Genomic DNA, 24,897 nt, shown 5'->3' with positions numbered 1-24,897 from the left:
ATCAATCTGTTTACCTTTGGTCCACCCATTGGTTGCCCCTGTGTATAATCCAGCTGCCTTGTCACATGTTGGTTGCTTAACATAACCGGCAAGCCCGGTCTCCTCTAACAGCTGAAGCAAGTATACATCTGGGATATCTCCTGCTCCAAGACTCCTGTCCATTTTCCAGGTCAACAAAGAGAAGTCTAAATTGAAAAACAATAAAGAACTCCAAATCAGAAATGTTAAGTTAAAGTTATCTCTAGTCCATTTTCCAGACCAAAGACAAGAACTCCATTCAAAAAGACAAGAGCATATATTCAGACAAATAAGTTTTACAAATAAACAAATTGAACACAAAGTCATTTAAAGTGATGATATAAATAGTCAACTTACTGGCAATCTTGTAATCGGAGGACCAGTTACAAACAGACTTGGGAAGGAGGGAGTTTGTGAACAGGACATGGTTTATGGCACAGTCCTGGTTGGCTTCGTAGCACTGACTGATGTTGGCACTCAGAAGATAGGCCCCCTCTCTGTAGAGATTCTCTACTGTGAAACTGAAACAAAAGTGAAATGATACATAAATAGGCTTATAAAGTGTCAAACCTTAAAAACTTAGTAATACACTAATCAACAAACCAAATAGAAGTCCCCCCTTCCCCTTTGTACCAGTATTAAATTGTTTCTTTGTTACCTGATGACATAGATTCCAAACAGATCCATCTTTTCCAAAGTTCCTGGATAAAAAGACCAAAAACAATTTATCTTCTAAGTTGATGAATATCCAAGTTGAAGTACATGTAAAACCAAATTTATGTAATTAACATTTTAAAAAAGTAGATATTAAAAGATTTGAAACTTTTGTAACTTTGATTCCATAGAAGCCATGTTACTTTACCCCATTTATAGTCAAGGAGCGAGATATCCACAGCCCGTTTTTCTATCTGGACATGGAGATTGAAGTTGCAATTGTCCAGGGTGAATTGAATATCCACCGGTCTTTGTATAACTAGATCATCCATACAACAGGTAAACTGGGTACAAGAGGAAGCCAGGTAACAGTTGATGTTGTCTCCGGAGGTAAACTGGGTCATTCCAGACACCTTACCACAAGCTGGAGGAAAAGGAAACGTTCAAATTTGAGGCTTTTTGCATATCAAAAGATGTCAATTCCTAACAACAAATATGTTAAACAAGCATTTTACAAATGAAAATTTTATGGGCTCTTACATTTATAAACATTCATATGTTTTTTGTTTCAAAAGCAAACTGGAGATTGTTCCGTTTTATGCTTAAAGGTCCATAACAACCCAATTTTTTCTCAATCTCCCTGTGGAAAACCTCCTTAACTTACCATCACTCCAGTAGTAGGTATGTGGGATGTAGTTTCCTGATTGTCTGGAGCAGCTAGAGGACATCATGTACTCCGATATCCCAAGATCCTCTTGCAGGAGAGCAATCTCAGTGGATGAGAGGTCACTAGATGTAACTCTGTTTTCATTTTTCCATTCAGACAGCGAGAAATCTATTCAAGAAGAAAACCATCAATAGCATGTGAAACATCCATTTCAAGAAACCAGTGATATGAGGAAGAAGCAAAAGGAAGAAGCAACAATTTCTGACAAAGATTAACATTCGATATCAAATGCAAAATAGATTTTTTTTTTCAGGAATGAAGGAATTCATGTACATCTTGTGCTATTCATTTACATGACTGTACATCTTGTGCTATTCATTTACATGACTGTACATCTTGTGCTATTCATATCCATGTATATAAGTGAAGCCTTCTTACTGGTTTTAGAGTATCCTGCGTAGAGATTACAGACTCGCTTTGGTAGGACAACATGCTGTAAGACCACAGTGTCCAACACACATGGTCCAGCGGTGCTGAAGCAGAGCGCTATACTCAGGTCTACCAGGTACTTCCTGTCTATTTTCAGGTCATACACAGCATATCTACAACAAACAGCACAACATTATTAGTAAGGACTCACACAATGCAATCACAGACAAAAGCAAAGAAGTTTAGTGCATCTTATGGCAAGAAAACAAAAGAGCTTTTTTAAATCAAGATTTGGTTGATAAAATGCATTTTCAGTAACATTTAGATTCACAATGGCTGAAATTCTATGGGTTGAGTGTCTTCATTATAGAACAGTCTGAATTTTATGCAAAGCCTGATGCTCACAATTAAAATGATTTCAAAGCAGAAAATATTTCACTTACTTCATTCTGACAACATTGTTCAAATAATAGTACTGTTCCTTGGCTGAAATTAAAAAGGAAAGTTGAGATTTAATGACAGTCAATAAAGTCCTATGTAATATGTTCATTTATCACAGAAATGATGTTTACATTTCAACAAAATATTCTTATGAAAGTTACAAGCTTAATCATATTCGACTTACCAAACTCAAAGTCATACAAGGAGACCTTCAGCACAAAATTCTCGATTCCCAGTGTAAGTTGGTGGGTGCAGGGATCTAGATCTAGGACAGTGGTGAAGGACCGCCCCAGTGGAGTGGTGGCATCCAAACAGCACTGTACGGTGGTGCAGGTTGACGGAATGTGGCACACAATGCCAGAAGATAAGGCAGTTGTGGCAATATCAAGAGGACATTCTGTAATAGTGTCCATTGAAGAAATATTTTTTCTTTTGAAATTGAATTACGATAACAAATAATCTTGGCTAGTCAAATAAACACTATAAATACATGTATAAACATGTGTTGATGAAGCTTTGGTTCAAGCTACACAGAGCCTTTAACCAAATAAGATACTAGTAATATAAGCATCATGATTAATGTAACAACAAAATTAACCTTTCTGCCATCCATCAGTGTTATTGACATAGAAGTTGTCTGACGGAGTACACGTGTTCTCTTTCATGTACATAGCCAGTCCCAAGTCCTTCAGCAGCTGCATCACACCATAGTCTGGCAGAGTTGTTCCAACCGTGAAACCATGATCTGCACTCCAGGTGGACAACTCAAAACCTTTCATTTAAAAAAAGACAAATATAAACTTACAGTTAGTTTTTTTTTAAACTTTTAAATTCATTAACTTTGTAGAATTAAGCTGAAAACCTTAAATATATAGAAAAAATATAATTTATGCTGTTTGTCCTCACAAAGTGAACTAGCAAATTCAACCACAAGTCCAATTTTGTAATATGTAGCTGAAAATGAGCTGTTTACCTGTCATCTTGAAGCTTGTGCTCTTGAAGTCACAGACAGGTTTGGGAAACATGACATCCTGCACTACAACCTCTGACAGGGAGCAGTTGTTGGGTTCATAGCAGATGCTGACATTGACACTCATCAGGAAGTGAGATTCACTGCTCAGGTCATGGATCACATAGCTACAAAACCAATTAGTTCATAGCTACAAAACCAATTAGTACATAACTACAAAACCACTCACATAGCTACAAAACATTACACAATTTACCAACAGAAATAACCACATATAGCTGCAAAACCACTCAAATAGCTACAAAACCTATCACACAGCTACAAAACCAATCAATGGATAGATCTCTTATTCTATAAACATATTTCAAGAGGTATACAGTTTTTGCCGACCAGATAGATAATGAAAAGTATAAAATTAAAGTGTGTGTGTGTTTATGAAGTAAGTTACACACCTTAGTTGGTACACTCCTCCAAGGCTAAACGAATCTTGTTCACCTGAAATCATATCAATTACAATGTGACTAAGATAGCAATGATTTCTGAAAGTCTCTTAAACCATAAGCTTATGACTGAAATTTAATTTAGATGAAACAAAATACCTTTTCATAACACACTTCAAAGTATGTTATTTTTTAAAACTAAAATTATTCACCTCAGAATTGCCAAGAAGTCAATAATTCATATTCATTGCAATGCAGCATAAAATAAGAAAAATAATTCTAAAACTCTCAAGATCTCCTTCATACCAAACTTATAGTTGAGCAGGGAGACCTTGGACTTGAGGCCCTCGATGCCGACCTCCAGTTGATGGTTACAGGAATCCATGTCAATGAACCAGGCGATGGTGGACTGGAACTCGGAGTCATCCGTACAGCACTGGATCTTAGTACAGCTGGATTCCACCACGCAGTACGTCTGTTGTCTCAGATTGAATGGCAGGCCACGGATACGACAGCCAGAGTTCACTTTGTTTTAAAACATTAACAAAATACATCAACTTAAAACATATATACCTCATTCATGAAATGCTACACAATCAAACAAAAGAATTATTTTATAGAATTATGAAATAAAAACAATGACAATGGAGAAAATACAGTTATGTAAGTGTATGAAAATGATGGTCTGTTCTTATGTCAAGAGTCATAGATTTGTCAAACTGACTTACATTCAACCCATCCAGTGTAAGTTGGGGAGTATGGTGCCAGGGTTCTGCTGCATGCTGAGCTCAGCCTGTACAAGGGAAGCTTCAGTAAGTCCTGAACCTTAGCTGCAGTGTGCACTGGTAAACGGTCGGCTGAACTGAATCCATGGCTGGTTTTCCAGGAGGATAGTGAAAATCCTATAAAAATTACAAAGATTTACTCAATACTGAAAATCCTGATTCATTTGATACATGTATCATTAAAATCTGATGAATTACTTTTAAACGTTAAGTTCTATCCTTGTTATCTTAACTGAAAGAATTTTTATGATACATGTATGAAAATATACATGATGAAAGGTAAATTTGACTAGATATCAATATTTAAGTTATCATCAAAGTTTACCTGATGGAAGCTGTGAGTTGAAGTTGCATGGTTTCTTGGAAAGAACAGCATTTTCAAAGATAGTTATGTTCTCAACTTCACAGGCTCCACTGACAGACAGACAAACGCTCAACTTCAAGTTGACTAGATATTTGTTTGCACTCCAAAGGTTTTCAACAGTGAAACTGGAAAAAGAAGGTACAAACATTCAAAATATAAAAGTTAAAAAAAACGAAACAGCATACATGTACACTATATGATTACTACATAAGATATTTTATCAGATATAATATACTTACTCCATTCTTACTACTCCTTTAAGCCAGACACTCTTTGTCATTTCTGAAAAAAAAAATTCAATTAATATTTTATGTATCAAACCCATTCTTTGATAAAATATATATTCTACTGGTCTGTCTTAAAATTTCCATAAAACATGTTCTTTTTCATACCTGTTTCTAATTTTGTAATGGTATCCAGTGAGATTTCTGAGAACTTCCACTTGTCAATTCCAACAGAGACCATTGAGGTACATGGATCTATGTCCAGTGTGGCCCGGAACTTCCTGCCAAGCTTGGAGCTGGATACACAACAGTCCAGCCCTGTACAGGAGTCAGGGAGGTGGCAGGCCACTGTGCTGGGTAGAGCTGTCTGATTAGAGTTGTCTGGACAAGCTAATATGTCATATGAAAGTACATGTATACGATGTTACCATCGCCAGAAAATTGTTTTGTAGAAGTTGCTATTAAATGGCAAAATTAAACATTGTTTCGATAAACCTGGTTGAAAACTATAATTTTAAAACTTGAAATAGTGGGCACAAATTTTTTTTTTGCATTCTCAATGTCATATCATACAAGAGAGCACCAAAACGGGTACTATGTTAACGTATCAGAAAGAAGATTTAATTCCATTCTTACTGATGTTCCAGCCATCTCCATTGTTGGGAGTATATGGGGGTGCTGTCATCACACAGTCCTCATCCTTGTAGCGTGACATCTGGAGGTACTTCATCAAGTCCTGGAGAACTTGCTCAGTCAAAGGTGTGCTGTCTGCGTGACTGTTAGAGGTCTGCCAGGTTGATAGGCTGAATGCTACACAGTAAAAAAAAAATTGGGTAAAATCTTAGCAAAGCAAATCTAAATTCATTCATAGGATATTGTAGAATGGTGGGTTTTGAAAGGGCTTTCTGAGTGTAGTTATATATACATGTAGCATTACAAATGAGAGAGAGAGAGAGGGAGGAGAGAGAGAGAAAGAGACTTTTCCCCCCAATTTCCATCACACCATCTTTTACAGATATCAAACCTATAATGTACGGTTTATTATTTCAAACAGAGAATAAGCTTTACATACCAGGATCCACAAAGTCTGCCTTCCAGTTACATGTGGAGGTAGTTTTGGGAAGCAGTATATTTGTCATAATGGCGTATCCCTCGCAATTACTGGAGCCTTCCCAGCATACTCCAAGAGCATAGCTGACCAAATACAGGTTAGAGTTGGGCAAGTCATCAATTGTAAAACTGAAAATAAAATATATGATTTATGTATATATCAAGGTTTCAAAATGTATGATAAGAAATTTTATATTGTGTCAAATTTTAGGGAAAATTGTAGATTAAACTGAGAAAGGGAGTAAAAAGTAAAAAAATTCATCATAATCTTAATAAAGCAATATAATCAAATAATATGTCATACTTCACTTGGAAGATCCCACTTAAGTCTAGTGTCTGCTGCTGACCTGATCAAATCAGAAAAAAGAAATCCAATTATAAATGGGAAAATCTTTCTTAATTAAGCTGAACACTACTCGTGAAAGGCATATTGTCTGCCATATTTCTCTTCGTCCACCACTGCTATCCCTGCAATCCCTATATATAAGCCTCAGACCTCTTCACAGTTCAAGGTATTATGCTGTTGAGGTATCATCTGTGTGGACACTCATCTTACATCATTGTAATCATGATTTTATTGGAATTTAATATAAGCACTTTTTCACTTATTTAATAATAAGATGAAATATAAATATAACAAGAAATAAATGCAAAAAATCCAAGACCAAGAAAGCAATACTACACTCATTCACGAGTTTCAGGTGTGCAATCTGATGTAATGAAATTGAAAGGATTATATACTTCCATGATGGTGCCTATTTATGATTGGTGTTCAGCTTTAAGGAAAGAAAACTGCAAAAGCTGAGCACCAGCTTGTCTGCTCCTATTTTACGATTTATGTTAAATATACAATTTGTAAAAACATGACCCAGAATTATGAGTCACTGTACTAGTTTTATTAGCTTACATAGAATTTGGAAATGTGAACGTACCCCAGGACTGGTAAGTGCTGAGTCTGATTTCCCTGGAGAACCTGTCTATGCCGACTGTCATCTTGTCGTTACAGAAGTCCAGGTTTAGAACCGTGGTTACATGTTTGGACAGTGGCTCAGCGTACACACAACAGGTCAGCACTGAGCATGATGACCCCAGGTTACAGGTCAAAGGTCCACTGATTACAGGTAGGGAAATCAGTAATGAGGCGGGGCAGTCTGCAAGTAGTCAAATGTATTTTACATTATGAACCAGTCTGTCTACTGGAACAGTGATGCTCTAATTGGTAATTGTCCATGTATTTCATGACATGACATTTATTTGAATTTAAACAAGAAGTAATTTAAAATGAACAATTATATATCTTGTTTTTTTATTTCATGGACGATATCAAATGCTTTAAAAGGCATATTCTAACAGAATTTGTGGTCATTGACAGAGAGCTTAACACTAAAATTTAGCAAAAAATTTCTATTTCTTCAAAATCAATTATTTGCTTAATTAATAACAAACCATTGGTCCATCCAGTTGCTGGAGATGCAAATATTCCTGCAGTTTTATTGCAAATATCTGCTGCCTTATTGAGGTAACCAAACATGTCTAAATCCTCCTCCAGTCTTGCAATGCTGGATTCTTCCATTGTAGTCACACCTTTTTCACTCTTCCAGTTGTTGAGTACAAAGTCTTTAAAAATAAATAAGAGACTGACTATGGATTTGTGTCATACATTGTATTCATATACTGAATACAAATCTGGTCGATGTTTGTTATAATTGCTTTTGGGGTAGTACATGCATGAATGGAATTACATCTGCTTATTCATTACCGGTGCATGAAATACATTTTGTATGAACTAGACATGTTTTGATAAAGTTTATACAACTTACATCAAAAACAAAACTTAATTTGAAAATATTCACCTTTTCCTTGAGTTCCAATATTAAGGTCACACTGTGGCTTAGGCAAAATGGCATTATTTAGAATAGTTTGTTCTACTTCACATGCACTTCCACTTTCAAAGCAAACACTGATAATTAAGCTGACCCTGAATTTGTTAAGTCCACTCAGGTCCGTGACCTTGAACCTTAAAAAAATAATTAAAAGGTTTTTGGAGTCTTTAACAGATATTTCAAGTCAAGTTCATCACATAATTTAAAATGTAATAGAGTAAATTGGGTGTTAAATAAAACTTTTAAAAAATTGGGTTTAAAAAAATATAAACACTCATTGACAAATATTTACTTCATTCTGAAGACTCCTCTCATCCAGAACTCATTCCATTGATCAAAGGTAAAATCATATAGCACAGTGGGCTGAATGACAAAACTGTCCATTCCATAACTGATCTTCCAATCACAGTCATCCAGAGAGAGGTGAAAGTTAAGTGGGCGGGCCGACAGTTTGGGAACCTCCATACAGCAATCCACACTTGTACAGGAAGAGTCTATCACACAGTTTGTCACAGAATCCAATGCTGGCAGCTGGCTGGTCAGATCAGTTGTACAATCTACAATGACCAGACAAATAACCACAAAATAAACACTTGTACTATATTCATAGAACACTGGTCTTAATACATTATTAATAATAATATACAATCTTTACAAAACTGAAACAATGTGTGAAACTTTACATACTGCTTGTCCAACCATTGGTGCTGGGTGTGTACTTGTCCTCACTCCTGTTACAGGTGGGGGTGTTCAGGTAACTAGAAATCCCCAGGTAATCATACAGGTAAGCCAGGTCATTGCCCTGGAGATTGTTCTGGTCAAGGCTGTTGGTGCTGGCATATGTACTCAGAGAGAAACCTTTCAAAGACAATATTTAAGTTGTAACCCTAAACCACTAGGAATTAAACACTCTACATAATGATGAAAAAAAAATACAAATATGATACAAATGTATATTTTAACTTTACATAATAAGCAAGCAATGCTCTTGCCTGAAACTTGAAGGAAAGAGTCATGAGCCCAATACCTATGGTATGTACAATATGTAACTCTTTTGATTTGTATCCTGGTCATTGGTACCCAGTAACTAAAACTAACCTGCATTCTTGAAGTCCATGTTGCCTGGGCAGGTTCTCTTTGGTAGGAATGTGTTTTGGAAAACGGTGGAAACAAATTCACAATCTCCATACAACTCCCAACACATGGAAATCTTCAGATCCACCAAGAAGAAGTTCTCTGCATACAAGTCATGGATGACATAGCTAAGAAAGAGAACAAATCACGTTTCACCTCTCGTTCTATCAACAATTACAAATAAAATTTCAATGTACCGTTAAACAATTTCCAACTTACTCTATTCTTACAACACTGAAGAGATAGAACTTGCTGGGAGTACCTACAATTATTTGAAGGAAAAAAATAACAGTTTATATCAACATGTATCAATTAACAGTAAAAAAAATCCAAATGAACTATACAAACTAATCTAAATAATAAAAGGACTCACTCCACTTGATCTCTGACCAGGGAATGACAGCTTTCAAGTCCTCAATCTCCAACGTCAGTGTTCTGGTGCAAGGATCAATGACCATCACGGCCTCAAAGGTCCGGGAGGTGAAGGTCGAGTCCACACAGCATGACACCTTGTTACAGTTGCTGTCAAGGTGACAGTTCAAAGGGTCAGAGGTCAGAGTTGACAGACTAGTAACTGCAGCACAATCTACAACAAATGGATGTTATCAATAGAATTGCAAAATCTGAATAAAATATGGGGGAAATTTTTACTTTTAACTGTTAAAAATTTACACTAAATACAAGTTAGAATTATACTAAAGTGATAATATTGCGTACCATTTTTCCATCCACTGGAGCCTCCTGAGTATGGGGCATTTGTTGCAGAACATGCGGTGGACTGAAGGTATGGTTTGAGGGAGAACGTCTCAAACAGTTCACTGACTCGGTAGGAGGGCAGCACAGCACCAGGAGTGAGCTTCCTCTCACTCAGCCACTGACTCAGGGAGTCTGTAGGAGATACTGACTTGTGTTAAAATGGTTTAACATTATAGAAGTTGGTTAAAAACTGAACTTATCAAATTTACAGCAACTAACAAACAAGTTCTACGACTTATATTAACATCTCGTTTCCACAGATGTTAGCGTGAATGGGGTCATTGGTGTGGGAGAAAGCCGGAGTGCCCATGGAAAACTCACATGGGCGACCATCATACTCATTAACATACTACCACACTTGATCACAAGGATCGAAATCAGGTGCAGCTAAACATGTTAGAGCCAACACACTTATAACTAGTTTGCACTTGTAGTGAAGTCAGTTTCATTGCCTTGAGTGATAAAACTTAATATGATAAACTTATTAACTATAATGAATTACATTTATAATGAAGCAAATTGGTCATTCCTAGCTCTTAACTATTAGTGAGTTTAACTGCAGATTGAACAAGGTATTCACCTTATCCATGATTTCTAATAATTTTTCAGAATCAAAGTAATACGTTCTGAGATTCATTTCTGTTACCTTTGGTTGTGTAGGCATCATCCCACTGTCTGCCTGTCTTTGGAATCAGTGCATTGGTCAGAATAGGGAGGCTAAACTCGCAGTCTCCACCATCCACAAAACAAGCCTTGGCAGCCATGGAGACATCAAACATGTTACCATCCACCAAATCATTCACCTTGTAGCTGTCAAGATGAAAACAGGTTAACATACTTTACATGATACATCTAGAAACTTTCATCAACAAACACAATCTTGAAATGTAACAACTTACACAAGTTCAAAGACTCCATTTATACTGAGTGTTTCCTCTGTACCAAATGTGTACCCTACAAGGGACTGTCTCCTCTGCATTTTCTCCACGCTTGTTCTCATGACATAGTAGGACTCGTCAATCTCCAGGCTGACCTCGAATGTCCTGTTCAGGAGAGGTACAGCCACACAGCACCTGATGCTGGTACAGCTTGAGGACACAGCACACAGGGCCTTGTCCGACACTGATGACAAACTTGTCTGGACTACCTCTGGGCAGTCTGAAATGATTAGATCAGATATAAGTTTCAAAGTTCAACAAATCATCCTTTTTTCATGTTTATTTTATAAGATCTTTTCCCTTTTTTCAGTCACTGAAAAGTATAATTTATTAACAAGATATCTTAAGGCATCAATACAAATTCAGTCACATATCAATAAGATTCCTTTCAATGCTGATCTTACATTGTGCCCAGTCAGCTGCGGCATTCTGGTAAGTCCTGTCTGTGTGAGCACAAGATGGGAACAATTGAAACCCTGCAGTGTTCAGGTCAGACAAGAGGTTATCCACAGCTCCCGACTCCATTGGAACAGTGTCAGCCACACCCTCTGTGGCTCTCCAGGATGTCAGATTGAATCCTGAAGAATACAAAAGTATTGTTTTATGATTCAGTAATTTTTAAGAAATTTGTATTTCCAGCCATTGACAAGAGATAAGGCAGTCACTTACCAGGTGTGATGAATGGAGCATTCCACACACACGTTTTCTTGGGGAGGTAGAAGTTCTGTAGTATATCTACTGACAGTCCACAAGAAGATACCTGGCTGGCCTCCAGACACACTTCAAACTTCAGGTCCATCAGGAAGAAACCCTCTGTGTACAAGTCTACAGCCCTAAACCTGTAAAATAGTCATTACAAAGTCAGAGACATTTTTCATGCACAAGTCTACAGCCTGAAAACTGTAAACAACCAAATAGATGACCAGACATCCTTCCTGTATAAGTAACCTGTTAACTAGCCATAGCAAGACAAAATGTCAGTTAATGATTCTGTCAAAAGAACTTGATATTTAAGAACCAACAATAACAAAAACAGAGTGTGAAATGTACAGTACCACATTATTCAATAAATTCAAAACTTCATAAATCAATAGGTGAATTCAAAAATGCAAAGTCTGTATCTTACTTCATCCTAACCACTCCAAACATCCACATTTGTTCCTCCTTGCCCCACTCATAGGTAAACAGATCTTTGGAGAAGACGAGCTTCTCAATACCCACAGTCATCTTGTAGTTACACGGGTCCACTTCCAGCTTGGTGGCAAAAGTGGTGCTGAGGGAAGCCACATTGATACAGCAATGGAGACCACCACAGGAGGAGTCCACATGACAGGTGATGGGCTGAGCGGACAGGGAGGGCAGGGCAGACTTCAGTGTGAGGGGGCACTCTGATTAAATTTTTTTTTTAAGAAATAATAAGAGTTTAATGTCTGCATCCATTGGAATGTTATAAAAAAAGAGAAATAGATTTTGATTACTATTGGCAGCCTACCATTCTTCCAGTTGTTGACAGCTCCAGCATAAGGTGCATTACTGCTGCTGCACTTCTGCAGGTCTTTGTTGACAAACTGGGACAGGCCGAGGTCCTCCATCAGTTCATTCTGCTGGTTCGTTGTCAGGCCAGAGCTTGTGATTCCACGGGAAGACTTCCAGGATGCAAATGAAAAGGCTGCAACATCAAAATATCAGAAAGGTTTATCTAAGATTTCCTTAGTAGTGATACCTTGCTACACATGGATGACTGCATCAGAATTCTTTATTGTCAACATGAGTATAATTTTCACAAGTTGTTCATCATATGAATTACATGAACATTTACTCAAAATTTTGTGTAAATTGCCTTATCCAAAAACTTCTATAACATGCTGAGCGTCTAATTTAAACAAGTCATACCTTCATTGATGAAGTCTGTAGTCCAATCACAGGGCTTTTTGGGAAGTTTTGTGTTGGTAAACACTTGAATGTCTATGTCACATGGTTTGTTGGACTCGAAACAAATCTGCAGATTTAGGTTGACTGAAAACTTTCTCTCACTCACCAGGTCATCAATTTCATACCTGTTATTAAAAATGGCACCAATTCAAATAACATAATCAAGCACAAAAATTACATTAAAATTTGGAGTAAGATATTGGATTAAATGAAGAACTACAATGTTTACAAATACATTGATTTTCGCTTTAAAACATGTCCTCTATTATCGGTATATCAAATGAATGATATAAATTACAGACCACAGTGGTTTATTTTGAAAAATTCACATATTTTCTAAAACAAAGTTTCATTGTCAATGACTCTTTCAAAACAACTTCGTTATGTTTTGAATTTTACTAAACATTCAATTTCAAGGATCAAAAATACAATGAAATTCAGTTAAATTTTTGCTCAACAGATAATGATGATGCCAAAGTACCGGTCCTTATTTTTCAATCCTGACTTCTACAGTAATTCTACATGTAATGTCCATCAAGAACCAAAAAACTTACTGAAGTCTGACAACACCATTGAGATTGACCACCTCCTTCCTGCCAAACTTAACATCATGCAGACTAATGTTAATGGAGAACCTCTCAATGCCCACACTGAGCTTGAAGTTGCAGTGGTCCAGAATGAGCCAGGTGTTGAAGGACCTCTGGAGCTGGGGTAGGTCTGAGCAGCACCTGACCCCCGTACAGAAGCTATACAGGTGACAGGTGGTGTCTGACCCAATGGGAGCCAAGCTCACTGGCTGATCACAACCTGTGACAAGAATAAGAATTTGCTACAGCATAGCTACCCTATTCATTAATCAATCATTAATTTTGATTATAGATTCATGTACTAAGAATACTTCACGAATTAAGATAATCTGACCCCAGATTCATATATTAAGTGTTTGACTCAAGTTAAAATATGAACAATGTTTATGAACTCAAGACAATCAATAATTCAAATGCTATTGCAAATATCAATTGTTTCTCTGTCCTAATGTGTCGACAATGAATTCCAATTTGTAATTCAGAGGAAAATAGGCATTTTATGCAAGAATGACAGTTAGACACCAATTTCATTCCTAGTACATTTAATTCATCATCAAAGATGCTTGGAGCATCTTAATTATCAGATGATTGAATTTACCTGTATTCCATCCATTTCTGTTTGGATGGAATGGAATGGACTTTCTGTTACAGCTGGACTCTCCCAGGTACTGAATGATGTCAAGGTCATGCAACAGCTCCGAGATGACATAGGAGGGAAGTGTGCTATTGGCGGCGTAGCCTCGAGAATCCAACCAAGTCTCCTTCGAAAAGTCTGTTTAAAAATTGTTTTCACAGACAACATTCTAATTCTTCCGATGACAGTAGAATACAGTAATAATTAAATATCATTTGTTATATATTAATGTATTTGTAATTCACATAATATAAAAATATTTTTCAATTATCTGTCTGGAACAGCTCCCTTTAAGCAAGATTAATAAACTCTACTTAGTGGATGAATACATGTCAAAAGTAGCAAAAACCTACCATTCACAGCGAAGCCTCTGGTCCAATTACATGCTGGCTTGTTGAGTTTGTGTTGGTCAAACACAGGGATGCTGATTTCACAGGGACCAGCTGACTCGTAACACACACTCAGGTTCATGCTGACAACAAATACATTTTCCGATTCCAAGTCCAGCAGAGAGTAGCTGTAATGAAGAACAGTAAAAATGGTGTTGTTTTTTTCTTAATAACTTGCCTTATCAAATATGTAAGTTCTTTAAAATCCCCCCCTGTCTTTAGGACTTACTCTAGATTGACCAGCCCCAGCATAGACACATGCTTGACTGTCCCATACTCGTAGCCCAGCAGTCTGTCGCTCCAGTGGAACTTCTCTATTCCAACTTCAATTTTACCGTTGCATATGTCTACATCAATGTAAGCGTCCAGCGTTTCCTGTATGGTGTCTGACTGCAGACAACAGTGGACATTGGTACAGGAGTCGGAGATGGCACACTTTGTTTTTGTCCCAAGAGAAGCCAGTCCTGCTGTTGGTGTGCCACAATCTAAAATTTGACAAAAATATTTGATTTACTAGGTACTAACAGTCTACTACTATTGGAGATCGCAAATTTGATTTTAGCACTCTCTTCATTTAAAGTGGCAAGCATTTGTTTCCTTTTTTCTTACTATCTGTCCATCCATTGGCATCAGCAGTACTATATGGAGGCTGTGACCAGTCACATTTACTACTGGAGTCCTTCAGGTAAGTGGCCACCCCCAAGTCATGCAGGAGCTGTCTGATGTAATGGACCTCCAGGGTGGGCCCAGACAAGCCTAGGTTTGTCTTCCAGCTTGCCAGTGAGAAAGCTAAGAAAACACCACAATCAAGGTTACGGTACTAACTTAAAGAAATATTATGAATGACTTTTAAAAGAAAAATAAATTTAAATCAATATCAATGATTTATTAATAAATGTAAAACTTACACGAGTCAAGGAAATCTTGATCTCTGTTGCAAGTTTCCTTGGGAAGGGCTGTGTTTTCAAAGACTGGTATTACAACTGCACAAGGCTGTCCTGATTCGTAGCACACACTGACATTGAGATTCACCAAGTAGTGTCCATCATTTCCCTCAAACTTAAGGTCTGTTATGATGAAGCTGAAATATGTAAGGACAGGAAATTTTAGGTATTTTTATTAAGAATCTGTTGAATGTCAATTTTTTCTCTTTATTTTTAAGTTTTGGCAACCCGCTGCAGGGTTTTCAACCTTTAAGTCTACTCAGTATTACATTATTGACCTTGACCCATTACTGACTTTGACCGTGAACCAAGAGTCAATTTACTTAGTAAAATTTAGAGGTGATTCCATGTTTGAACTTGCCAACAGACAAAGATGGACAAAAAGTCAATAAACAAAATATATATTAATTAGCTTGAACAATAATTACATGCTCTTCAATCATTGCCCTATAAAACTAATTTTTAGCAACACTTACTCTATGACCACAAAGCCATACAAGTCAAACTGCTCCTTCTCTCCAAACTTGTAGCCAAAGAGACTCCTGTTGAACCGTAGGTTTTCGATGCCGACCCTCAGCTGGTGGTCGCAGGCACTGACCTGTACGAAGGTCTCCACAGAGAGGCCGAACCTGGGGACACTGACACAGCACTGCACACCTGTACAGATGTCCTGAAGGATACAGGTAGCCAGGTTGCTGTCAATCACTGGCTTGCTGACTCCGCTGTCCTTCAGACAGGCTGCAAGGAAAATGGACATCAAATATTTTATGGACAAAAATGAATAGGGGTTAACATGTGTTAGAGAGCAATTATGTTATGTCTAAGATATACTTGTTTTCATTTAGTATAAAAAGTCATAAACAAACAAAATTGTTTCAATTTGAGGAGGCAAAATTCCCCTTTCATGACTTTCTAATGATAAAAATTACAAAATATCATATATTTCCTAAATCTGCAACAAATATATTTTACCAGACTTCCATCCCTGATATGCATCCTCATATATTCCAGAATCCTTCTCACAAGCTGGCTGCTTCATGTACTTTGAGATTCCAAGAATCTCCAACAGCTTGGAGACATGACTGGAACTCAGCTGTCCAAGACTGGGCAGGTTATTGGTTGAGATGTATGTTGACAAGGAGAAATCTATAATTAAACAGTAAAATTTAATGCATTTAACTATGTTTGCAAAGTGAAACAAAAGGTAAGATGCATGAGATATAAACACGTAGACACAAATGACATTTTTAATTTTGCAAAGAAATAGCAATATTAACTAACGATAACATGTGTAAAGCATTCTAGTGTATTGCTTGAGGGTTTTTTTTTCAAGCCAGGTGCTTACTAACCAGATTTCCAGAACCCTGTGTACCAGGCACAAGATGGTTTGGTGACCAGGTAGTTACTGAGGAGGGTGCCCTGTATAACGCAGGGGGAGGGGTCATTGAAGCACACACTCAGCTTGGCATCCACCAGGAACTGTCGCAGTCCACTCAGATCTGTTATCTTGTACCTGTAAAGAAGTCAACAAAATATTTACTGTGTTGCACTTCATGCTTTACCATTACTTTTCAATCTGCTTTTCCATGGGAACAGGCATGGAAAAAAATAAACTTAAAATAAAGATTTTTAATCAATGAAAATTATAAATAGACTTCCGTACTCTAGAGAGAAAACTTGGTCAATGGTAAACTTCTGTTCCACTCCGAATTTGAAGTCAATGAGGGAGATTTTGAATCTGAAGTCCTCAATGGCCAGGGTCAGTGTGTGGGTACAGGCATCAATGTCTATACTGTACTGTAGTGTCCGTCCAATGGTCGAGACATCGGTACAACAGGTGATTCCAGTACATGAGGATGATATCCTACAGTTGGTATTACTGGGCAGGGTTGGTAGATATGGAGTGATGTTCTCTGTACAGCCTGAATCTACAGTTTTTTAAAAGAATATATCAAAATAAATCTTAGAATAACTTTCATGCAGTTTTGAACATAATTTCCAATGCAAACCTCAGAAATATTGTTCAACTTAATTTTCAAGACCTTTTTTCACTCTGAATAATTTTTTATCAATGCATCAATTTTGTTTTCTACTTTATTTTCTTGAATAAGCAGATCATTCAAATGAACTGAGCAATAAAACAGTTGATAAAATCTATTTTGACCATGGGTGAAGATATTCCCATCTGAAAATTTCAATTTGAAAGTAGAATCTGTTTACACAATGTGACATACATATCAATACAGTATACTTACCAATTTCAAACCCTGAGGCCAGGGCTGCTGTATAGTTGGCTCTGTCACAGGAGGAGGCGCTGAAGAACCCCCCTACACCCAGCTCCTCCATCAGCTGTTCAGCCACCAGGCTCTGTAGGTCAGTAGTTGACCCAGGCAGACCCTTCCTGGTCAGGAAATCACTAAATGTGAAGCCTAGGAATAACACAAGAAAAACTTGAGATGAACTTTTATATCCTTTAGCTTTAATAAAGAATTAGATGCGCGAACCTCAATGCTTACTTGAACATAATTAGAAGCATCAGATGTATATGAATGACAATATTAAAAGAAATTAATGAAATTTTAAATTTCTCACAGAGGAAGATTTGTATCTCAAAAAAGTTTCAACACATGCATGTGATACATCTGAAGACAATATGACAAATAAAACAGCTGAAAATCTTGCCTGGTATGGCAAATGGAAGAGTTTTGAAATCACAAGGCAAGAATGGCACTTTGACATCGGTCATGATGGGGAAGCTGAGTCTGCAATCACCAGCACTCTCAAAGCAAGCACTGAACTTCATGTTGAACAAGAATGCACTCTCTGCTGACAGGAAATCTATCTTGTACCTTGTTAAAAAAAATGCATAAAATTTAAATCCTAAAGTCATTCATACAAGTACACCAAAAATCAAAATAATTCTTTTGATATGGATGACCATTATTTATCTTTTTCCATTTTCAATGAATATTTTCTTTAGTCTTAAAAACTTTTTTCATTTATACACATTCAAATATTAGTCTTACTCTAGACGGAAGACATTCTGCAGAGTGTACTTCTGCCACGTTGAGAACTCAAACTTGGTGAGGATAATGACGACTTCTAGTTTTTCCAGTGTGATAAAGACCTTGCCTTTACACCTGTCAATCTTCACCTCAGACTGAATGGAAGTTTTCAGGAGGGCTACATCTGTACAACACACCACACCAGAACAAAACGAGGCCAGAGAACAGGAGGTGTGGCCAGGCAGTGCAGGGATGCTGGGAGCACTGGGACAAGCTGTAATTTCAAAACAACAGAATCTGATGCTTGAAAAATGTCTGGGTTTTGAACTTCGAAAATTTAATTTTGACTTCCAAAAGTTGATAATTATATATTGGGTAATGCCATTTAAAACCTCTAGTCATGTAAGTTGTACATGCATTGAGTTTGGCTAGGAAGTTTTTAATAAGTTTGTAGTTAAAAGAACTTACAAGCCAGATTCCAGTTGCCCTCTCCCGCACTAAGACTTGCTCTGCTGCACGCTGGATTCAGTAGGAAGTTGGAGATCTTCAGCTCTGACTTCAACAGATCAATGGCCCACTGCTCCAGACTGGCTCCCTGGAGGTCAGCCTTCTTGTCAGAGATCCACTTGCTCAGTGAGAAGTCTTTCGAAGAAAAAATGTGTAGAGTTATTGAAAAATATTCTTACACCTACTAATTTCTCAAAATTAATGTAAATGAGTGAAACATAATTATAATAATCTTATTGTTAAATAAATGCAATAAAGTTTTCTTGAAGATTTTCAGTTTGGAACTTTAACTCTACCTTGAATTGCAAACATTCCTCCTGCAAAGTTACACAGCGGTTTAGGGAGCTTGAAGCCTTGTAGTACAACAACGTCATGTTCACAGCTGGATCCACTGCTGTAGCACAGCTTCACTGTCATGTCCACAACGAAATGGTTGATCTGGGCCAGATCATCTATCACATATCTACATAAGACATATAAGCAAAAAATAAATACATGGATCTTATCTTGTAGACATTTTACGTACCAAAATTGATCAAATACTCAAATCCTCAGTAAAAAATTTCCATAGAGAATTCAAATGAAATGGATATAATGTATTGCTTATTGAGGACATACTCTATGACAAGGACTCCAAAGAGTTTGGCTGTTCCCTTGGTTCCCATCTGATAGTCAAACAAGGACACAGTGTAGAACATCTTCTCCAACTGAATGGTCATTTTCTCCGCACAGGCGTCAATGTCCAGGGACAGCTGATAGGACAGCATGGTGATGTCATCCTGCAGACAGCAGGAGACACTAGTACAGGTACTGCCTACATAGCAGCTGATCTTACTGCTGGGAAGGGTAGGGGGTGTGATGGGACAGCCTGTAAGAGACAATAGAGAAAGCTATTAATTTCACATCTTTTATTTCAAACTAATAGCATTTTACTGATGAGAATAAGAGAGAAAAAAATTTCGTTTTGAAAAACAATTAACCAATAATACATGCATTACAGATCAGTATTCAATCAAGTTTAGGTGCTTTCTTTTACCTGATGAGACATTCCATCCTGGGTGTGTCTCTGGACTATAAGGAGCAGCAGTCCTAGAACATCCTGCTCCTACATACTCCTCAATTCCTAGTTCTCTCAACAAGAATAGGGTCTGCTCTCTAGTCAGTATGGAACTATAACTGTTGAGGGTTTTCCATGAAGACAAATCAAAACCTACATATGATAAAAGAAAATTGACATATACCAGATCTCCATAGCAGAGTTCATCAATAAGGTTCAAGATGTGTTTAATAAGTTTTAATTTTTTTTGGCCAAGTTTCTATACTCCTAAGTATATTTTAAAGTGAACTTTTATTCAATCCATCCTTTTTTTAGATAATTTTTCATAATTTGAAAATACTTACTTGGATTGATGTAGTTCAGGTCAATGTTGCATGGATTCTTGGGAAGAATGGCATTCTCAAAAATTGGCACAGAGAATATGCAGTCATTGGGATTGGATGCCTCCAAACAGAGACTCAAATTCAGGTTTAGTAGGTATTTCCTTTGTATCTTTAAATTCTGCAGGTTAAAGCTAGAGAGAGAAAAAAAATTCACATCAGTTGAAAATGGAACATGCTATATTTTAACTCAATATATTGCTCCATCTTTCGTTAGGTTAACAAGTTTTACGAAAAATATTTCCAAGCTTACTCTAATCTGAGAGCTCCTTGTAGGGAGAAGTGATCTGTGGTTCCAAATTCGTAGTTGAACAGGGTCACATTGTACTGCATTTTCTCCAGGTTGAGGCTCATAATGGACTGACAGGGGTCCAGTAAGACCTGAGTGTTGATGGAACGCCCCGCCAGGAAATCCACCTCCGCGCAGCAGTCAATGCCGGTACAGATGTCTGGGATCAGACATGACACCTTGTCCGGCAGGGCCACAGGGGCTGAAGCTTTTGGGCAGTCTAAAAATATATGTACCAAATTTCTAATTCCATGGGTTCAAAATGTTTCAATGCTTTTTAGATACATGTACATGTAAAAGAGTTCACAAATAAATAACTGATAGAGGAAAATTCCTCCTATTTTACGAATAAAAATAACATCTTATACATCATCTTTTATCATTAGAAATTACATTTCACAATTTTTCAACAAAGCACAAAAAATGACCCCAGTTGGTGTTAACTGAATACTGGTAACACACCGTTTTTCCAGCCATTTGTGCTGGGCGTATACTTGGCGTCTGTCCGGACACACTGGTTGGGAGCATCGTACAGAAACTGGTCCATGCCCAGTAATGACAACAAGGAGTCAGAATCGGCAGTAGAGAGTGCTGTTGACAGGGCCAGGTTCTTAGCTGTCATCCAGGAAATGCCAGAGAACTCTGTAACAAATTCATCTCAGATATCAACACCACTGATCAACTCCATGCATGATGGAAACATTTTTGATACAGTTAACAGTGACTGTCATGAATTTCTAATATTCTATAATTATTAACAAAGTTAAAAAAAGGTGTGAATAAATTGTTACCAGGTATTTTGAATCCGGAGCCCCATTCACACAGAGACTTAGGTAACTTGTAGTTTGTCAGTAGATCTGTCTTGTCAATAATACAGGTCCCTACTCCATAACACACAGCAAAACTAGCAGAGATTTGGTAGCTCTTCTCAGCTGGGAGGTCAACAATGGTGAATCTGAAAGATGGTGGAAAAAACACATCAACCATTACATCTGTTCAGTTTATGCCTTTCTGATATGAATAAACAGAGACTGACTGTCTGTGTACACTCTACTTACTCAAACTGTACAACACTCATCAAATATCGCTTCTCTGACACCCCTGTAAGTAAATTCAAAATAAGTTTTTTGAGACATTTATATATTAATTTTACTCAGACTGAAATTCATAAAATTATTTCAACAACAATTTAAAATCCCAATCGATTTCTACCAAAGCTGTATCCATTAAGGTTGACTTTAAGTGACAGCTGTTCCACACTGATGGTCAGCACGTGGTTGCAGTCATCAAGATGGACGCCCACGGTGTAGTGTGTGCCCAGGACTGAGCTCTCCGCCAAACAGCATGTCACACCCGTACAGTGCGAGGCAATGTTACAGCGGGCAAAGACGGGCAGGGTGGGCAACACCGTAGACAGGTCCTTTTTACAATCTGTGTAGCAAGCAAAAGTCACAGATGAAATTAACAACCTTTTCTTTTATAAAAATATGAAAGAGAGTCACAAGAAAAACTCTGTACATCTTTAAATGCTTAATTTTTTCTAAAAATAGAAAAAACTTTGCTTCTGTCTTATCATCCCTTATTTGCTATTATCATTAGTGGGCAACTTCACAGCAGAGCTAATATCAAAAGGCAAGTCTTGTAACTATGTTAATCAGGGAATAAAACTGACCGTTTTTCCATCCCTTGGCATTGGCTGGGCTGTATGTATCCGATGAGAAGGAGCAAGGGTTGACACTGAGGTAGGAGCTGATTCCTAGTTTATTGAGCAGCTTCTCTCTGTCCACAAGGCTCAGTACAGCATTAGGGTTGATGCCTTCAGCTGTGTACCACTGGTTGATATCAAAGTCTGCAAGAAAAAAAGTCCAAACATTTTATTATTTCAAACAGCAACCTTTTTCATTTGCAAAATTTAACTTTACAGTTGAGGAAAATTGTCCAAAGTGTACACATGCAGTTAAGCTGAGTCTGAACCAATGCTTTAGGGAAGGAGTTGTGTGCTTGAGTCAGAATGCCACTTGTTAGATTACAGTGTTAATTAAAATTGATGACATTCAAAGTCATTGTTTTTGTAATCCTGATTGTAGATATTTTGACTTATTATTGCAAAGAATAAAACATTCATTCGAAATACATTAAACGATATCAATGGAGGCTGGTTACACAACTATTTTTAGTATTTTTAGGAAATGAAAAGATGCTTTAAAGGCAATATCATATAAGTGTTGCTTACTCGGTGTAGAAAAGTCAGCCACCCAGTCACAGATAGACTTTGGCAACAGTGTGTCTTTCAACACATCCAAACTCAGTATACACTTGCTGTCATCTGTGGCCTCAAAACAGACTTTGAGAACCAATGAGACCTTGAACTGTCTCTCCACTGGCATATCCTCAATGGTGTACCTAAAGAAAGACAGAAGCATTCATAGTGCATACTTCCTTGAATTTTCTTTTGTCAAATTAAATCAATAGTCTTGATGAAATATACTCACTCAATGCGAACAATGCCATTCAAATAGAATTTCCCTGTTGTTCCTGAAAGTGGAAAAAGACTTGACACAAATGATTTTGCATGCATACGGACAAACAGTAAAATTGTGCAATAAAAACCTACTTTAAATCAATTTAATGCAGCATCTCCATTTCACCTACCAAATGTGAAATCGTTTAAGCTGACATTGAAGTACAACTTCTCGATGCCCACTTCCAGGAGGTAGTTACAAGGGTCGATTGTGACGTAGGTCTCGAACGCCCTCTGTAGGAAATTGACGTCCATACAACAGCTGACTGAAGTACAGGTGTCCTTGATCAGACAGGTTAGGTCACCGGACAGGGGGGTAGTGGACACCGCCATCTGACAATCTAATAAACAAATATCAGTAAATCATTACCGGAATCTAAGAAGTGGAGATATAAAAATGGAAGTATGATCAACTTGTTGACATACTAGTGTTTGATATAATTTTTTTAATTGAATATCGAGTCTGATATGAGGATGATACAAACCTTTTTTCCAGCCGTCCACAGAGGGGCTGTATACAGTGCTAGACCTTTCACAAGGCTCTCTGTTTAAGAACTGAGCCACACCCAACTCTTCCAGAAGTTTAGCAGCATCCAGTTTAGAGAGCTGAGAGTTTAATGCCAACTGCATGGTGTTGTACCAATTGTCCAAAGAGAAATCTGAAAGTACAAGACAATTGCTAAAATAATGTCCTTCATCATTTAACTCTTAATATTAAATACTTTGTCATTTCAACATTCTGTCATATAAAGTTGATTTAGTGACAAAGGAATACTGTTTAAGTAACATATAATTATTTGAACAAAAACCAAAATGTGGGATTCAAATTTGTGTATTCTATAAATTAACAACAAGACATTTAAAACTCACTTGGATCTAGGTAAGGCAGATCCCAGTTACAGCCTGGCTTAGGAATCACCTTTTTGTCAAACAGGGCCAGTTCATACACACACAGGTTATCCTCCAGACAGAACTTGAGATTGATTGTCAACTCCAGGTTCCCTTTGTCCACATCAACTACCACAAAGCTACAAAAACCAACTGGCACTTAAGTTTAAAAACAAAGCTTGCAAAATTGCAACTGTACATTTAAAGGGGAAGGAAAGCCAAAAACATAATTTATTTATTTAAATAAAGTGGTATAAATTAAAAACCAAAAAAATTAATTATTTTGACGTCACACCATCTCTTCCGGTTTGGTTTACATATACAAATGAATGTACACAGTGCTTTGAATTTAATTAACGCTGGTTTATGCCTTTTGTTTACTCAAATAATCGACTAAACAAAATTGATAATGTTTGAGTTCACACATCAATCTAAAGAACAAATACATGTATCATTGTATGCATAAATATATGCATACATGTATTTATAAGTAAATGGCAGCTGTTAATGTGCTATCATTCAAAGTTGAAAACGACCTCAATCAAATATTTCAATCCAAGTCAAGTTCTTCGCTAACTGAATAAATGTTATAATTGTAATCGGGATGTTTAAAATTCATTCTTTAAAGTCCGAATTACCATGTCGAAATAACGACGGCAGACATTTTCTACTTGGCATCTGTTGACAATTTCCACATTTACGCGGAGATTTCTCCGACACTAACCTCCGCTTTTAGATTTCAACGAACATGCTCCATTTGACGTTAGTTTGTAGTTTGCAAAGGTAAAAGAACGATCTCAAATCAATATTGTTTCAAATTTTCCAGAACTTGTCATTTAGAGCGAATATACTGATGTTATGTTGTTAAGACAAACCGGAAAAGATGGTGTGATGTCATAGATTAAAGTTCAATGGCAGCCCCCATGGCGACGGGAAATTTAAATTAAGCGA

The 24,897-nt window shown here is 37.1% G+C and overlaps 1 protein-coding gene across 1 annotated transcript in view; it reads right to left on the bottom strand.

Moving 5' to 3' along the window:
* LOC128189057 (uncharacterized) overlaps window positions 1-24,897 on the bottom strand; it is a 97,118-nt gene that overhangs the window by 37,249 nt on the left and 34,972 nt on the right. Inside the window, exons 64-127 of the mRNA XM_052860484.1 lie at window positions 23,929-24,086; window positions 23,544-23,717; window positions 23,190-23,399; window positions 23,030-23,072; window positions 22,771-22,940; window positions 22,210-22,386; window positions 21,750-21,968; window positions 21,596-21,638; window positions 21,329-21,492; window positions 21,000-21,179; window positions 20,502-20,757; window positions 20,213-20,382; window positions 19,848-20,021; window positions 19,430-19,679; window positions 19,108-19,274; window positions 18,773-18,946; window positions 18,326-18,578; window positions 17,982-18,148; window positions 17,555-17,728; window positions 16,963-17,227; window positions 16,649-16,812; window positions 16,272-16,445; window positions 15,776-16,037; window positions 15,264-15,436; window positions 14,965-15,144; window positions 14,585-14,840; window positions 14,320-14,483; window positions 13,931-14,104; window positions 13,300-13,552; window positions 12,707-12,870; window positions 12,306-12,482; window positions 11,940-12,201; window positions 11,483-11,652; window positions 11,218-11,391; window positions 10,775-11,033; window positions 10,522-10,685; window positions 9,837-10,007; window positions 9,493-9,705; window positions 9,339-9,381; window positions 9,084-9,247; window positions 8,673-8,843; window positions 8,278-8,542; window positions 7,956-8,119; window positions 7,549-7,719; window positions 7,035-7,253; window positions 6,407-6,449; window positions 6,065-6,231; window positions 5,629-5,802; window positions 5,161-5,382; window positions 5,008-5,050; window positions 4,730-4,893; window positions 4,348-4,521; window positions 3,926-4,144; window positions 3,632-3,674; window positions 3,183-3,346; window positions 2,808-2,981; window positions 2,394-2,606; window positions 2,212-2,254; window positions 1,778-1,941; window positions 1,337-1,507; window positions 881-1,096; window positions 677-719; window positions 376-539; window positions 15-185 (exon numbers count right to left, since the gene is read on the bottom strand). Coding sequence (XP_052716444.1) covers window positions 15-185; window positions 376-539; window positions 677-719; window positions 881-1,096; window positions 1,337-1,507; window positions 1,778-1,941; window positions 2,212-2,254; window positions 2,394-2,606; window positions 2,808-2,981; window positions 3,183-3,346; window positions 3,632-3,674; window positions 3,926-4,144; window positions 4,348-4,521; window positions 4,730-4,893; window positions 5,008-5,050; window positions 5,161-5,382; window positions 5,629-5,802; window positions 6,065-6,231; window positions 6,407-6,449; window positions 7,035-7,253; window positions 7,549-7,719; window positions 7,956-8,119; window positions 8,278-8,542; window positions 8,673-8,843; window positions 9,084-9,247; window positions 9,339-9,381; window positions 9,493-9,705; window positions 9,837-10,007; window positions 10,522-10,685; window positions 10,775-11,033; window positions 11,218-11,391; window positions 11,483-11,652; window positions 11,940-12,201; window positions 12,306-12,482; window positions 12,707-12,870; window positions 13,300-13,552; window positions 13,931-14,104; window positions 14,320-14,483; window positions 14,585-14,840; window positions 14,965-15,144; window positions 15,264-15,436; window positions 15,776-16,037; window positions 16,272-16,445; window positions 16,649-16,812; window positions 16,963-17,227; window positions 17,555-17,728; window positions 17,982-18,148; window positions 18,326-18,578; window positions 18,773-18,946; window positions 19,108-19,274; window positions 19,430-19,679; window positions 19,848-20,021; window positions 20,213-20,382; window positions 20,502-20,757; window positions 21,000-21,179; window positions 21,329-21,492; window positions 21,596-21,638; window positions 21,750-21,968; window positions 22,210-22,386; window positions 22,771-22,940; window positions 23,030-23,072; window positions 23,190-23,399; window positions 23,544-23,717; window positions 23,929-24,086 — 11,111 coding nt within the window. The remainder of the gene's footprint in view (window positions 1-14; window positions 186-375; window positions 540-676; window positions 720-880; window positions 1,097-1,336; window positions 1,508-1,777; window positions 1,942-2,211; window positions 2,255-2,393; window positions 2,607-2,807; window positions 2,982-3,182; window positions 3,347-3,631; window positions 3,675-3,925; window positions 4,145-4,347; window positions 4,522-4,729; window positions 4,894-5,007; window positions 5,051-5,160; window positions 5,383-5,628; window positions 5,803-6,064; window positions 6,232-6,406; window positions 6,450-7,034; window positions 7,254-7,548; window positions 7,720-7,955; window positions 8,120-8,277; window positions 8,543-8,672; window positions 8,844-9,083; window positions 9,248-9,338; window positions 9,382-9,492; window positions 9,706-9,836; window positions 10,008-10,521; window positions 10,686-10,774; window positions 11,034-11,217; window positions 11,392-11,482; window positions 11,653-11,939; window positions 12,202-12,305; window positions 12,483-12,706; window positions 12,871-13,299; window positions 13,553-13,930; window positions 14,105-14,319; window positions 14,484-14,584; window positions 14,841-14,964; window positions 15,145-15,263; window positions 15,437-15,775; window positions 16,038-16,271; window positions 16,446-16,648; window positions 16,813-16,962; window positions 17,228-17,554; window positions 17,729-17,981; window positions 18,149-18,325; window positions 18,579-18,772; window positions 18,947-19,107; window positions 19,275-19,429; window positions 19,680-19,847; window positions 20,022-20,212; window positions 20,383-20,501; window positions 20,758-20,999; window positions 21,180-21,328; window positions 21,493-21,595; window positions 21,639-21,749; window positions 21,969-22,209; window positions 22,387-22,770; window positions 22,941-23,029; window positions 23,073-23,189; window positions 23,400-23,543; window positions 23,718-23,928; window positions 24,087-24,897) is intronic.

This window comes from Crassostrea angulata, chromosome 6, assembly GCF_025612915.1.
Source record: "Crassostrea angulata isolate pt1a10 chromosome 6, ASM2561291v2, whole genome shotgun sequence".
NCBI lineage: Eukaryota > Metazoa > Mollusca > Bivalvia > Ostreida > Ostreidae > Magallana > Magallana angulata.
The sequence above is the reverse complement of the archived record's forward strand: the minus strand, read 5'-3'. Positions and strand labels throughout refer to the sequence as shown.